Here is a 14,763-nt window from a genome sequence, read left to right as displayed (position 1 = left end):
AAAGACAATTTAAGGGATGAAACCATCCCTCACATGTAGAGAGTGGCTTTTCTCGATATATCTCCAAAATTATTCGCGATATTAAAAAATGTTTTATACAAGAATTTTATTCTAAGAGCAGTTTCATTTAACTACATTAATAAAATCTTGAAAAAATAATTTTGTTTGAAATTTTTTAAAGATCAGAATTTTCCAGTTTGCGAGGTTTCCTCGCAAGAAGAATTTTTCTCTCTCTTTTTCTTTCTAGATATCTCTTTAATGGCGAAAATTTTTCTCCATAAACTCAGCTGTTTAATTTTAAAAAGCGAAATGAACAGATTTTGTAACAATGAAATATTTTCTTTTTAATACAAATATTTATTCTTCTTCGATTTTGTTTCGTTACTTGCCAACAGATTGAAATTAAGAGTCGCTTAAGTGTCTGACATGCTTCAAGACATTTTATACGTTCTAGCGATAATTTAAACGGTTTCTTATTTAAGACACGTTGTGATAGAAAACCGGTAGTGTATTTTCTCTAATGAAAAACCGAAATGTATTCGACCGAGACAATCTCCGTACATGTGGTCGTGTCTGCCAAAGTATTCATGCTCTTTTATGCATACAAATATTCGCGAAGTAGAAAGGTGCATCGACATCTGTCGAGTTTTATAGACTATCGCTCTATTGAAATTTTATTAATCCATAAAAAGACGTTCGAATCTTTAAATGATCGCGAACGTTTACATCCAACGATTCGATCGATATGAAACGTAATGAAGGATTCCTTTACGCAGATTTCGTAGATGAAAATGATTTTAATACAAAAAAATCGCAAACTCGAAAAATCATATCAACACGATCATGTATTCGATTTTAATATGCATCCCATTATATTGATAATTATTCAATCGTTAATCTTTTTTTAATGGAATTATTATTATTCAATTTTCAGAATTCATCTCTAGATACAAGCAAATGTTTAGCATGGTGGATTAAAATTTTGCCATTTTTTTACCGTTTTTCTTTTTGTATATTTATAAAATGCAATTATTTCGTGCTTGTCAAATTTTCTATCGACAAAATTTTGAAACGAAAAATTTTCCTCTTGCAGGAAATGATGAGCAATAGATATTATTTATATGACAGAGTGTCGTGCGTGCTATATTTATATTTTAGGTATATAAAAATGTTTGCGACACACTTTCGGCTTTATGTTTCAGTGGGAATATTATGGAGTTGCGTACTAGGCCTCCAACGGCCACCGCCGAGATACTCCCAGCAATATATGCCGGAAACTTCCTTCTCCTGTCGCAACAAAATCGTTGGTAGCTATTACGCGGACCCTGAGACCGACTGCCAAGTCTTTCACGTCTGCGTCTCTGTGGCTGGCAGCATTCAAGACTATAAGTGAGTCTTACACGTTGCAAAATCTTTTCTATGAGTAATATAAATAAATTCTCTTCAATTTTTATAACTACTTACGAGTAAATATTTATAGACGCGTCAGATAATAAATATATATATTTAAAAAAAATATTAAGTTATACATGTATGATTTTAAATTTAAAATTAATTGCATGATTTTAAATTTAAAATTAATTGTAAGATTTAATATAATCGAGTTTATAGAGATGAACGATTATCTAATTAATCTTTCATTTAGATTCCTATGTCCCAACGATACCGCCTTCGATCAGGAGAGCCAGACCTGTGCGGACTGGTACGACGTGGATTGCGAAGCTGCGACCCTCTATTATGCCAGCGACAACTTCGATTTGTATAGAATCGGTTCCGGTCTCGAGTCCGTGCACTACGATAATATTCGTAGCGACGCCGAGCCCCAGGATCACCTCCAACGCAGCGAGACCAGTGACGCGGTCCGATCCTCCGCTAACGCGTTGAATCGAGTGTCTTCGTCCAACTACAACAACAATCGCGACGTACTGCGAGGTAGCAGTAGCGGCACCTTTTACAACAAAAACAATAACGAGGACGAATACGAGACCGAGAAGTCGTACAAGGAAGATGTGAATCAAGACACCAAGAAGAAGGTTGGTGGCGTCAGGAAGGTCAGCAGGAAGCAGCCGTACAATAGCTATTCGTCGACGACGACTACTACGGCGGCACCAGCTCCCAGTCAGCACAGCTACAACGGCAATTATTACAACGGCAACGCGTATAATCAACGATCCACGACGTACGTAGTCTCGTCGACCACCGTCCGACCGCTACAGGAGAACTACAACCGAAATCAGAACGCTCAGAGGTACAATGTACCGTCGTCCTCGACGTATCGACCTAGCACGACCTATCAGGACGCGTACAATAATTACCAATCATCACCCAGTACGACTGTTAGAACGACGCCCCCGCATAATGTCTACAACACGAATGTCTATAATGCCTTCAACCCCAATTACAACCAACAGAACACCGTCAGCGGTTCCTTCCAAGTTACAACCCTGAGACCGAGCAGCTACAGCCCGAAGGCCAATTATCAAACCAACTATCAATTCCCGCAGTCTACTACCACTGTTCAACCGAGCACCAACTACCAACAGACTAACGATTACAGCAATTATCAACAGAGAAGCTATAACAACATCCAGCGAGGAACCAGTAACGTTGCCTATCCATCTACTACATCCGCGTCTACCGTTTACGATAATCATTACAACAACAATGGCCAGTATAGATCAGTTACGTCTACTAGACAAGATGTTCCTCAGACCACCGCGAAGTATTTTGCCAATAATTTTGCGAGCAACAGTTACGCGCCTACCACTTATAGCCCAGCGACGAAAAAGTACGCGAACGGGGATAATACGGCCGCGCAAACCGCTTTGCGGACCAACGAAAACAGTCAGTACTACGATAAAAGTACCAACCAAGCAATCAAGCCTTCTACGCAGTATTACGACAGTACGAAGACGCCAAAAAAGGCGACTCAATATAATAATTATGACGGAGCGAGCGGCGGCAAGTCGTATTACATCGAGACCAGCACAGGTAGCTTCGATCTCGCGAGATCCTCTGTCGGAATCGGCTTCAGTCCCGCAAGCATCAACCATCTCGCTGAGTCACCAAGAACTACACCAGTACCAAGGTAGATTTCGATTCATTTAAAAGAGGAAGATGTGATATTGTTCAAATTCATCTTCAATCTTCTTAGAATACGTGATTTCATGAAAAAAATTGCAAAAATTAAAATATTAGATAATTTTATCAAAAGTGCAAGGAATACACTGCGAGCAGATTTTGGAGAGCCTGCGGAAAATTTACTTCTTCACGATATTTCTTCGACCAACTTTTTGTTCTCGTTTAGAGGATACTCTTGAAGAAGAAATTAATCAATGTTTTTTTTTTCGTTGCAGGCGACCTTCTAGTGCTACCACTTACAATCCGAACAGCTTCAGCTCCAGTGCTCAGAAAGCCGGTCAACCGACAACGACGCCACGTGGCATCACCTACGTCAGTGGATCCGCGAGACCATTTTCGTCGACGACCAGATTACCCAGCAGCAGCAGTAGCACGACAGCGCGGCCGAAATCGGGCAAGAAGAACGACTACGATTATGCGTATTATGACAATACTGGCGGTCTGGAGTACGATGGAGTCGATCTTGAGCACGTCACTAGCAACAAGGAATCGACAAAAATCACGAGGAATTAAAGCAACTTCCTATCGTATAACGCGTCGAATTTTTTAGAGACGAGACTAATGATGTAAGGAGACTAGTGATATATTGAGATTGCAAGAAATGTACCTCCTTTTGGAGCTGGGTACACTTTTTCGGTATATCTGTAGCTGTATTTTCCCTGCGGCAAAATACCTGTGTATTTCTGGCCAGATGTATCATTTTTAAATATTTTTGAGGTACATTTCTTGAAATACTTGTGTTTGCATTTTGAATCAATTTCGTACTTAATAATATCGTCAAAATTGCATGAAGATAAAAGCAAGCTAATCGACTTTAGTGTATCTAAAATATCTGTTCTCAGATACTGAAGAAATAAGAATCTTTCGCGTTATAGATCGACAGAAAAATTTACTTATCATTTGTAGAGGCCAGTCATTAACAAATTCAGTTAAGAATAATCATGCAAAAGTACGAAGGATTTATTTGAATTCGTATAAATGTTACAGCTCTTCCGGCGTTATTAACATACATAATTTTGTGTAGTTCAGTATTTTAGGATAATTTTTTATACATATTTTATATGTGAGACGCTTAATTCATATGACATTAAGTGTCGATATGATAGATAACTATGAAATTCTGAAAAGTGTTAGCAAAATGTTTCGTTTAATCTCTTTCCTTCTAATTTATAACGTGAGGGAAAAAGTTTCGAAAGATGGCCAGTTATTAATAATTGCTTATTGTATATTGATATCATAGAGTGCAAAGTTTGATTATTTTTGTCAAATTATTAAATCTTTTTCGCATAATTTTGTACGCACGTCGACAAAATCTCGCGAAACGTGTTCAGATTTAAGATTGTTTTATTATCTGCGTCCTAAAGTGTATGTACTAAGTGTATATATTGCAAGTATTTTAATTAAAAAAAGCATTAAATAATACGCTTCATTGTTCCTCATTCTTATATATGCATTTTTTTCTTTTATTACACAGGGTGTCATATATAATTAAGTTACAGATGATACTAACATATTCCTTGTAAAAAATTAGCATCTTTTTTCTCTGAAAAAATTTCGTTTGCAAGTCATTTTGTACACTGCAGGAATTATTTATATGAAAAATCAACAACCAAATATATTGTATACTAGTGTATTAAAAAATATGGTATATTAGATAATAGTATATTAATAGTATATTAAAAATGAGATATTTCGAAAACAATGCATTTGCGGAAAGATTTCCTAAAAAAATGCTTATTTTTTTACAAGGAATATGGTAATATTGGTCTATATCCTACTTATATAGAATACCCTATAATAAAGTATATGATAAAGTTTATATGTGCACATTATAAAACATTAATTCTCAAATATCAGCAAATTATTAGTGAGATGAAAGCTATTATTTTCTATATATCGAGATTATATCTATTAATATTAAAATTTTCAAAAATAGTAGCATTTCTTATATATTCATACATATTGCAAATATATATTTTATATATACATACACTCGATGAATAATTATAAAACAATATACAGGGTGTCCCATTTTAATTATCTCAGACAAATATCTCGAAAAATATAAAAGATATGGGAAAAAATTTTGAAATAGGATTGACCTTCGTACATACACCCAAGGTCAAACTAATATTCCTATCTTTTTTCCTTTTTCGAACCAAATAACTTTTTTGTTTGAAACTTTTTCTTCCATATTCTTTTCAAGATATTTGCCTAGGATAATTAATTATATGTACAAGCATACATACCTGATGATTTTACACTTTGGATGCATTTTTCGGCGAGAAAATAGCAAGTTGAAATACACGCGAAGACGACGTCGATCGATCCCGAAAACGCGAAAGCGGATATTGAAATTAATCGCGCGCGATATCAATAAACAATAACAGATAACGATTGTACACAATAGTTGATGCGTTCGATATTTTATAAGACACTCGCGAGATAACGTATAAAGCACGAAATCCATTTTTACGTAGCAATAATTATTCTGGAAACGATTCGAATTCGCGTCGCGTCACTTGAATGTCGGCGCCGACTTCAGGGCTCTACAAAAATCAGGCTGGCCAATCATCGCGCCTGCGCAAGCGCTGCGCGTGACGTCTCGTTTGATGCGCGCGCTGATTGGTTAGTCCGGTTTTTATCCACTTATTAGACGACCAATCATCGTGACGTCTTGACGACGTCTGTTCGTTAACGAATTTCTAGAGGTCCGATGCTTACCTTCTTTATCAACCATGAAATCGATCGATAAATGGAATTTCTTCTTCTGTTTCAAAACAGAAATTAGATTTCAAAATGAAGATATCGTAAAAATCGGATTCAAATATATATATTAATATTTTTGCAAATTAAGAATAAATATTTGCTAATAAAATTCCAAGTAATCGCTATGCATGGAGGCAAGAATGCATCAATCATCTCTACTCGTCTGCCATTCTTATCGATGCAGTCAATTACTTCAAAACGTGTCGGCTGCGCTTGAGAAGAGAATTCGGATATTCAGAACTCAGATGTTTCAATTTTCTTCGACATGTATTGTATATAATTATATATATGATTCACGTTGAGATCTCTCTCAGCTGTTTACTTTTTGAATTATATAATAATCCGTCTCTTAGTAAGTAAAGTACGAAATAGAAGGAGAAATCAAATTTCTGAAATCTCACATTGCATCTACCGTAACAGGTAAGTTTGGAAAAGTTCACTGAAAATTCTTAGTAATCCTGACAGAAATCACGGGCGATATCCCGCCACATTCCATAGATATAGATTTTTAAGTATCTCGATTCTTCTATTTGACATCGAAGGATATAAACTATTGCATAATCTCTTCGTTAGATTTAAAGGTTACTTCGCCCAAAATTAAACTTTTGAAATTTTCCCGATTGATCTTATTTTAATTATCGCTAGTTACTTTCTTTGTAACTATTTTTATGCATTTTAATTTTTATCCTTTTTTCTTTTCATTATAAGTGTAATCATGGGCAACGCTGTTACCACGGCATCTGTGTCAGCTGCTGATGTGATAGTACCAATATCTCAACAAATCGTTAAGCCGGAATCCCATAGGACAAAGAAATATCAAGGTGAACCACCATCGGAATGTCCCATGCATAAGTCAGGTCAATTAAATACTATAAATTATGTCAGCGAATGTCCAATAGACAAAATGGATGAAAGCGAAATAAATCCATTAAACATGGTGTGTATGATACAAAATTAACTTTGCTAGTTAACAAATACATATTATATTTAATTGTATAACATTGTTTTTGAATCATAAATGAACAAACATAATTATAGATGCCACCAGCAAATCAACAACCTGCACCAGACCAGCCATTTCTCTTGCCAACTGCTAGACAGGTTTCATCTATACCTAAAGCATCTGGGAAAGAGGGAGAATTTTGGGTATATCCCTCTCAACAAATGTTTTGGAATGCTATGTTGAGAAAGGGATGGCGATGGAAGAGTGATGATATATCTTCAAAAGATATGGATGATATAATAAAAATTCATAATGCAAACAATGAACAGGCATGGCAAGAGGTCCTTAAATGGGAAGCTCTTCACGCGCGAGAGTGTGGTAATCCGAAATTGCGTAGTTTCGGTGGAAAAGCGTCGAAATATTCTCCACGTGCGCGTATTCGCCATTGGATGGGGTGCGTTGTTATCCCATAAACTTTAACTCGCTATATATACACATCATCTTTGTATATAAAATATATTGTTCTTTCAGATATGAATTGCCATTCGATCGACATGACTGGATTATAGATCGTTGCGGTAAAGACGTAAGATATATTATCGACTATTATGACGGCGGCAAAATTAATGAAAAATACACATTTGCGTTACTCGATGTGAGACCCGCAATGGATTCGTGGGAAAATATTTGGGATCGGATGAAAGTAACGTGGTGGCGTTGGAGGTACCAGTCTAATAATGAATCAGTATCAACTGTCACACATTAATTGATTTAGCGCTAATATAAGATATATTAGTCTGAGAAACTTTTATTGAAATGATAATTAATGCCTTAATGATTATGTAATAGTCATGCATCAAGAGATTATAATATGTACAATATAAGTTTCTAATATAAGGTATCATAAATATAAATTTGATATTTAATTTGCAAAAAGGATTTTTTGCAGCACTTTTTACATCATTAAATGTAAAGTGGATTAGAAAAGTATTTGTACACTACGAAGTAAATAAATTTTTTAAATATCTTACAAATGTACAAATACCTTTTTCTCATCCATTATATATAAATCAAATTAAAATTGATTATATTGTATGTCAAGCAAAAAATAATTGCCAGAAATAATTTTATACAGCTAAAAACAATTGTGTTTGCAAGTTTGTAGTGAACAAAAAAATGTTCAACTTTAATTACCTAACATTAAACATTAACTTTAACTATTTTATACATAAAATCATGCAAGTACTTAATTTTGTGATTTTAAGAATTATCTCTTATCAACATTATAATAAAATTTGAAAACTTACTGCCAACATTAACGTTGAACTGTCTACTTAGGACCTAGCTAAAGCTAGGTTTTTGAATAATTCATGTATATATATATATATATTCTTCTAAAGCTGCTAATACAATGACTGTTTAATTGCAAAATAATCTTGTATGGACTGATAAGAAAGAAATGTCAAATTATTCATTTATTGATCTCGATTTTGACTTTGCAAATCTATATCTTTCTAATGTCATGCAAAGGAAAAAATGTCTTGTTAGTCAAATCATTAGTCATCTCTCATCATCATTAGCAAGTAATTGTACTATTAATAAGACTTTGCATAATTACAAAAGCAACAGCGCGAAAAAAGCGATTCTGACATGCGATTCTGAAATGAATTAAAGAAAAATGAAAATGTATATTATAAATACGAATAGTACGAAAATTTAAAGAATTATCGATATAAACTACATTTCTAGTAAATATATAAACTATAAACTATACATAACATTTCTAATAAAGACATCTTAAAAATACCTTAATACTCCTAATAGAAGAGAGAATATTCAAAATATTGCGCACAAAATCCTTCTAAAAAAAACAATACAAAAAGAATTCCAATGAAATTTCTGCAATCACCATCTTATATCTTGGACAGCTCTATCATTATATTTAACCATATCAAATGAATGCTAGTGTTGACAAGTTTTTAAAAACTGGTATTATTGTTGAATGTAGTGCGATCGCCAAATAGATATTTTTCAAAAAAAAAAGATGACATTAGAATTTACAAAAGTATGTTATTACTTAACAAACTTATTGTTATATATTTGTAATATATTAGTCACTTTTTATTATTTCAAATATCGGCAATGAAATTATATATATATATATATATATATATATATATATATATATATATATATATATATATATAAATTTTATCTCATAGATGACAATTAATTCTCTATAAGCGCATTCCTTCAATTTTACATCTATGACTATTTTATTAAAAATTAATAATTGTTTTCCCTTATTAAACAAAAATCCTTATAAAAAAAATTTTTTTTAATGATTGACTTTGTTATAAATATATTAAAAATGTAAACAATAAATCTGTTAAAAAAATTAAATATCTCTTTATCTATTATCTCTTTAATATCTCTTTATCTTAATTATCTTTTATATCAAATTATTTCGTATAATCGCATATCTTGAACAGAATTATAAAAGAAAAATATTTTCAATATTATACACTGTACATCATTTTATTGTCAACATATAGTTTCAGTTATCTTTTACAACATTTACAGATTTTAACAATTTAACAATTCAAATTAAACCTTTATATATCTTATAGGATAAAAAATTTATGTAATTTCAGCAATGAATGAGAAGACCATGGAGTCAAATATAAAAAGCTAATCGTTGTAAAAAGTCCAAGTCATCATTAGCCATATGAGCAATCTATCTTTAGAATAAAAATACAATAACAATATTTGATATATTTGTTTGGTGAAATAATTTTTAAGTCATTTGTTTCGATGAATTCCCAAATTTGCCATGTTATTCTTCTACAATCTTTTTCTCAATTACTTATATTTTGATACAAGCATAATTATTTTATAGTTGGATATATTGTCTAATACATCCAAATATTAAAATATTATATACATAACTGTATAGAAGTAAGTATAATTTATAATGCACATCGATTATTGTAGAAGATCTAAATGAGTATGTATATACAGGGTGACCCATTTTAACTTAGGCAGCCAAATAACTCGAAAAATAAGCAAGATAGAGAAAAATGTTTTAGACAAAAGTTGTATGGTTTCGAGGGGGCCATAAGATGGTATCATTGGTTTGACCTTGAAGAGTCATTTGAAGGTCACGTGAAGGTCACTTCAATTTTTTTAAATGGAACATCCTATATATTTTTGTACATTCTTGTAGCTCATCTCGAGAGCTTTCCAAAACACTATAATTAAGTACATTTTCGTTAAGTACTTTTTGAGTTATGAGGCTTGAAATAATTTCTTAATTTTACATAAACCGTAAAATATCTTGTAAAATATTCATTTTTCGATTACCTTACCTTAATAGTTTTATGTACAAAATAATGAGAGGAATCAATTGGTGTAAAGAAAACACATAGTTGTTTCGAAGAAAAAATATGTAATTTGCAATTAACAATTCCATATTTTTTCTTAAAAACAACTATGTGTTTTCTTTACACCAATTGATTCCTCTCATTATTTTGTACATAAAAGTATTAAGGTAAGATAATCGAAAAATGAATATTTTACAAGATATTTTACGGTTTATGTAAAATTAAGAAATTATTTCAAGCATCATAACTCAAAAAGTACTTAACGGAAAGGTACTTAATTATAGTGTTTTGGAAAGCTCTCGAAATAAGCTACAAGAATGTACAAAAATATATAGGGTATTCCATTTAAAAAAATTGAAGTGACCTTCACGTGACCTTCAAATGACTCTTCAAGGTCAAACCAATGATACCATCTTACGGCCCCCTCGAAACCATACAACTTTTGTCTAAAACATTTTTCTCTATCTTGCTTATTTTTCGAGTTATTTGGCTGCCTAAGTTAAAATGGGTCACCCTGTATATATATATATATTATATCAGATATATACATTTTATATTTATTAGTTAAATACATATATTTTTAAAAATTCAAGTTTATAATGATTTGCAATGTTTTGATTTTTACAATATCAAGTTTCAAGATACAACTTTTTCTAATTTACGCAATCAGTTTAGATGAAATCTGTGATATTTAAATTTTGAACATTTTTAATCTAATTTCTTTGTCACTATTATAATATCGTACAAGAATACTTTATACTGTCAAATTCGATTGTGTGGTAAATAATGGAAACAATTGTTAGAACCACAAAGACAAGGAGTATCACTGAGATAATGGACGGAATTAGCCATTACACCACCAGCATAATCAAAAGTCACTTCTTCATCGTTCTCTATATTCCTAGATGCAAACAAGCCTAATCGAGGCACGATACTTTCTACTCTGACCGGGACAAGGCTAGATGTAGGATCGCAGCTGTGATTAGCATAACGTCCAATGTTACCAAAATATTTTGGATCTATACAAGTGACAATAATACGATCACCAATGTGTTCTCTCACTACGAGAACATAATTCATTGTATTATGCCTTTTATTGGCTTCAATTCTACGTCGCGCCTCTTGCAGACCGATTATTTCACCAGCGTATTCGCAGATGAATTGACCTTTTTTGATTGATTTAGTTGTGAATAGACCGAGACCTTTGCCGGTGACTTCTTTCACAATCAAACAATTTAACGGACCGTTCTGTACTAATCTATTTCCGCAATTTGGTCCACATTTACAATGAGGGTTGCACTCGAATACCGGACCAGCTAATTTCTCGTCGATAATTCGAGCATTGACATAATTAACGGAACCACGAGTACACGAACAATTATCACATTCAACCGCGCAGGAACAACCCACGACGTATTCCGCTTCAAAGTCCGCTACGTCTACTCCGGGCCCCGGAATATTATTTATTACATACATAACGTCCGTTACATTGTGTTCGTATTCGTCAGTGGAAGCAGTTGCCTCCATGCTTACCGCAATCATGTGTCAATAAAAAAAGCCCAAAAGCAAGTCCGAGAGACTCTTTCAGAGACAAAGGCAGCACAAGAGATAAAGAGAAAATAATTGTTTTATGATATGAAAAAGAAGACACTTTTCTTCTTAGAATATAGAGTAAACGAGAACTCGAATGCGTAATCCTATCGTGTGGCACCAACCTTTAAAAGTCCCTCGACCGATGACTTGATAGTTTGGAAAGTGGTAGCAGCAGGTACCGTTGCTGCTACGATTTTGTAACTTATATATATTACAGCACCAAGTACGGATGCCTTGATGGTCAGCTTTAGGATTTTACCCGACAACGACGGTGGTGGTATTCTGCGAAAAATGGAATAGTGAATTGACACGAAACGATTTTACATTATTTTAATATATAGAGGGTTTCTAAAATATTTTAGTCAAACTTTACCGTCCCTATTTTTTTCACGTGAATCGTACTGATGAAAAAGAAGACGCACGAATCCATAAATATTTTTATTTTACATGGGAACATCCTCTATATAATAAAAACTATTTGTGTTATTCTCCATGTCTCATATTTACCTCATGATAGGTGGTATATCGGTGGACTTGACTTTACCCCAATTCTCGATAATACCAGGTGTATGTCCTAAGCCAACGATTCCTACAACTCGCGCCGGCTCGAAAGTATGATAAGCAGTACGATGAGGCAAGCAGGCTAGTTGCAGAGAGTTCGTCAAATAAATATCTCTTTCTTTGACGAGCACTTCTCCCAATACCGGGAATTGTTCCTTCATGCTGGCGATCATCTCATCCAACATCGATCGTTGTTTACAAAGCTCGACGTCCTCCTGAGTAATGGGATCCTTCATTGTTGCCAGATGCCATCCCAGTTTTATAGTCTGCCACCAAGATAATGATCGTATCGCACGTTGCATTGTTATATTAATTGGTCGATCGGCCAGATGAACGATACAATTGGGCACCTTTTTTGCCTGAAAAAATCGTAATAAATTAAATCGATCATCATTGTATAATGCCACTTCTATTATGTGCACACGCTAACCTCTTCAAATGCCCTCCGGAATTCACCACCGGGTGGCATACCCAGCTGCTTGGCAACATGTGTCGCCATTCTCAGCAATAGAATATGTAATAAACCATTATAAAGCCCTTCTTTTTTAATAGTATCCATCATAACTCCTGTAAACAGATTAAATAACACGAGACAATTTAATAACACAAAGGCACACACTGGATATAAAAAATTATAAAAATATAAAAACTCACTATAATCAATATCCTTGGCATAACGAAACATAACTTCTTCATCAAGTTGTAGTATACCAACTCTGGCTCTGCATAATTCGACTACAACTATGTGAGGTTGTACAGCTTGTATGACCTGAGGAAAAAAATATTTTTAATAAAGTGAGTTATGTTAAATTTTTATAATAAAATTACTCTCTTGAAATCAAGAGAATAATTTTATTATAAAAATTATTAAATATGTGTGTGTGTGTGTGTGAATAATATAGTTAGTTACCTTTGACACATCATTTTGACTTTCAACACTAAAATGTGCTGTTCCTACTAAGTACAATTTTCCTCCGTCCGATGTTGTTAATAACGTCACGGTTTCCGGCAATTTTTCATCAATACTAAAATCCTCATATTGTCCTCTTGATAGATCACTCACTGCATCGCCAACACTATGCTTTTTATTCTGGATATCTGAATCTACATTATACCCAATATTTTCTACATTATAAGTACATGGCCAATATATACCTAAATCTCATAAGTTAAATTAAATTAAAATAAAAAAAGCAGTACCTTCAAACTTTAAAACCTTTTTTTTATATCCATATCGTTTTTTTATTATTGACATTTTTTTGAAAGCACTAATATACTGGTTCAAAGATAGTTTATCTTATAGCAGTAACAATGGCTAATTTAACTTATTAGATTAAAAAGATCTTGTATATAGATGTGAAGCCTTAGAATATTAACTGCTTCAGAACGTCATTCACAACTAATATTGTAATCAAATATGCTTCTTTTTAGCAAACAAAAATATTAAATAAACATGTTTATAGCAAAACATGTTTGTTTCATTGCAATATAAGATACAATACAGTGCATCTAACCTTCGTCAATTAAAAGAATTTCGCTATCAGAAGATTCCGCACTTCTCATCTTGCTGTCATCGTCATAACTATCCTCTGTGCTCATTATTGTCGATAATGTGTACGAAGACTGCGTTGCTGGTTCAGAATTCTGAACAATGTTGTGCTCGGATTCTCTGGCAATTAATTCCTTTGTAATATCGTGTGCGGTTGATTTAGTCGACGTGTTGTAATCGCCTCTCTCATTGATTAAGTCATAGTGTTTAGCTTCTACAGATGGTAATAGAATATCCCTCTCCTGTTGATCACCACCAGCATGGTGATCAGATTTAGATCCAGAATTGGATGCCATTTTTTTCCTAAAAACCCATATATTTTGCTGTAATTTATCCATTCTCAAAAAAAATATCCTCGAATTCTATAATAATAGAAAACTTACACCAACAAACTATCAATAAACAATTATACGATTAATGGTATAAAAACGGAAGTAATTTAAAATATTTTTATTTTATATATCTTTATTTTCCTAAAATAAGGAGCATCCCCTAAGAATGAAATCCTATTGCGGTTACATGTAATAATTCGAAGTAATCAGTACACGTTGCTACATATTTCTAACCTTGCAAAATACTTGACACGTTTACAAATATAAAAAAAATGTTCGCATCGCAACAATAGGGTCCGCGATTTAACTCGTTTCAAGTGAATCGTGATAATTCACCGTACGAAAAACTTACACAGTCACTAAAAATTTAAAGAAATGTCTAACGTATGTGCGAAAATACACATCGAGGCAAATGTCAAGTGTGCCACATATGCTGCCATATGCTTACGTTATATATGTTATATATATATATATGATCTGTCATTCGTTACT

At 33.2% G+C, this 14,763-nt stretch overlaps 4 protein-coding genes across 11 annotated transcripts in view; 2 read left to right on the top strand and 2 right to left on the bottom strand.

The window, feature by feature from the left end:
* Positions 1-4,557, top strand: part of LOC145965154 (uncharacterized) — a 23,291-nt gene extending 18,734 nt beyond the window's left edge. For both annotated transcript variants that reach the window (XM_083088526.1, XM_083088525.1), the window contains exons 2-4: positions 1,203-1,389; positions 1,646-3,088; positions 3,357-4,557. In XM_083088526.1, coding sequence (XP_082944652.1) covers positions 1,203-1,389; positions 1,646-3,088; positions 3,357-3,654 — 1,928 coding nt within the window. In that variant the 3' untranslated portion in view covers positions 3,655-4,557. The remainder of the gene's footprint in view (positions 1-1,202; positions 1,390-1,645; positions 3,089-3,356) is intronic.
* The window catches only part of LOC145965159 (traB domain-containing protein), a 15,373-nt gene extending 610 nt beyond the window's left edge, over positions 1-14,763 (bottom strand). Inside the window, exons 1-8 of one of the 4 annotated variants that reach the window (XM_083088534.1) lie at positions 14,624-14,763; positions 13,905-14,242; positions 13,301-13,494; positions 13,045-13,159; positions 12,821-12,957; positions 12,337-12,749; positions 11,952-12,111; positions 5,768-5,911 (exon numbers count right to left, since the gene is read on the bottom strand). In XM_083088534.1, the coding sequence (XP_082944660.1) occupies positions 5,783-5,911; positions 11,952-12,111; positions 12,337-12,749; positions 12,821-12,957; positions 13,045-13,159; positions 13,301-13,494; positions 13,905-14,235 (1,479 nt within the window). In that variant the 5' untranslated portion in view covers positions 14,236-14,242; positions 14,624-14,763 and the 3' untranslated portion in view covers positions 5,768-5,782. The other 3 variants (XM_083088535.1, XM_083088537.1, XM_083088536.1) reach the window with 3 other exon arrangements.
* Cchl (Cytochrome c heme lyase) lies at positions 5,914-8,979 on the top strand. Of its 4 annotated transcripts, none has more exons than XM_083088545.1 (5): positions 5,914-6,177; positions 6,264-6,330; positions 6,619-6,847; positions 6,949-7,307; positions 7,385-8,979. In XM_083088545.1, the coding sequence occupies exons 1-5, from the start codon at positions 6,039-6,041 to the stop codon at positions 7,617-7,619; spliced, it is 1,029 nt and encodes a 342-aa protein (XP_082944671.1). In that variant the 5' UTR covers positions 5,914-6,038; the 3' UTR covers positions 7,620-8,979. The 4 variants fall into 4 exon arrangements, with proteins under 4 accessions (XP_082944671.1, XP_082944673.1, XP_082944674.1 ...); XM_083088548.1 differs by lacking the exon at positions 6,264-6,330 and adding an exon at positions 6,331-6,491 and having other exon boundaries at positions 6,091-6,177; XM_083088546.1 differs by having other exon boundaries at positions 6,100-6,182; positions 7,385-8,978.
* On the bottom strand, positions 10,490-11,934 carry LOC145965170 (histone-lysine N-methyltransferase SETMAR). The gene has a single exon (XM_083088553.1). It carries the CDS (start codon positions 11,776-11,778, stop codon positions 10,999-11,001), a length of 780 nt encoding a protein of 259 aa, XP_082944679.1. The 5' UTR covers positions 11,779-11,934; the 3' UTR covers positions 10,490-10,998.

Source organism: Camponotus vicinus, unplaced genomic scaffold, assembly GCF_025532165.1.
Source record: "Camponotus vicinus isolate PSW18456_S1 unplaced genomic scaffold, iyCamVici1.0 SCAF_14, whole genome shotgun sequence".
NCBI lineage: Eukaryota > Metazoa > Arthropoda > Insecta > Hymenoptera > Formicidae > Camponotus > Camponotus vicinus.
The sequence above is the reverse complement of the archived record's forward strand: the minus strand, read 5'-3'. Positions and strand labels throughout refer to the sequence as shown.

Excerpts from the sequence above, each read along its gene's own strand:
- Cchl (XM_083088545.1), top strand. The coding sequence starts at position 6,039 with ATGGAGGCAAGAATGCATCAATCATCTCTACTCGTCTGCCATTCTTAT. Across the intron at positions 6,178-6,263 it reads GTTTCAATTTTCTTCGACAT|TAAGTAAAGTACGAAATAGA; the intron begins GTATTGTATATA and ends TCCGTCTCTTAG. Across the intron at positions 6,331-6,618 it reads CATTGCATCTACCGTAACAG|TGTAATCATGGGCAACGCTG; the intron begins GTAAGTTTGGAA and ends TTTCATTATAAG.
- LOC145965170 (XM_083088553.1), bottom strand. The coding sequence starts at position 11,778 with ATGATTGCGGTAAGCATGGAGGCAACTGCTTCCACTGACGAATACGAA.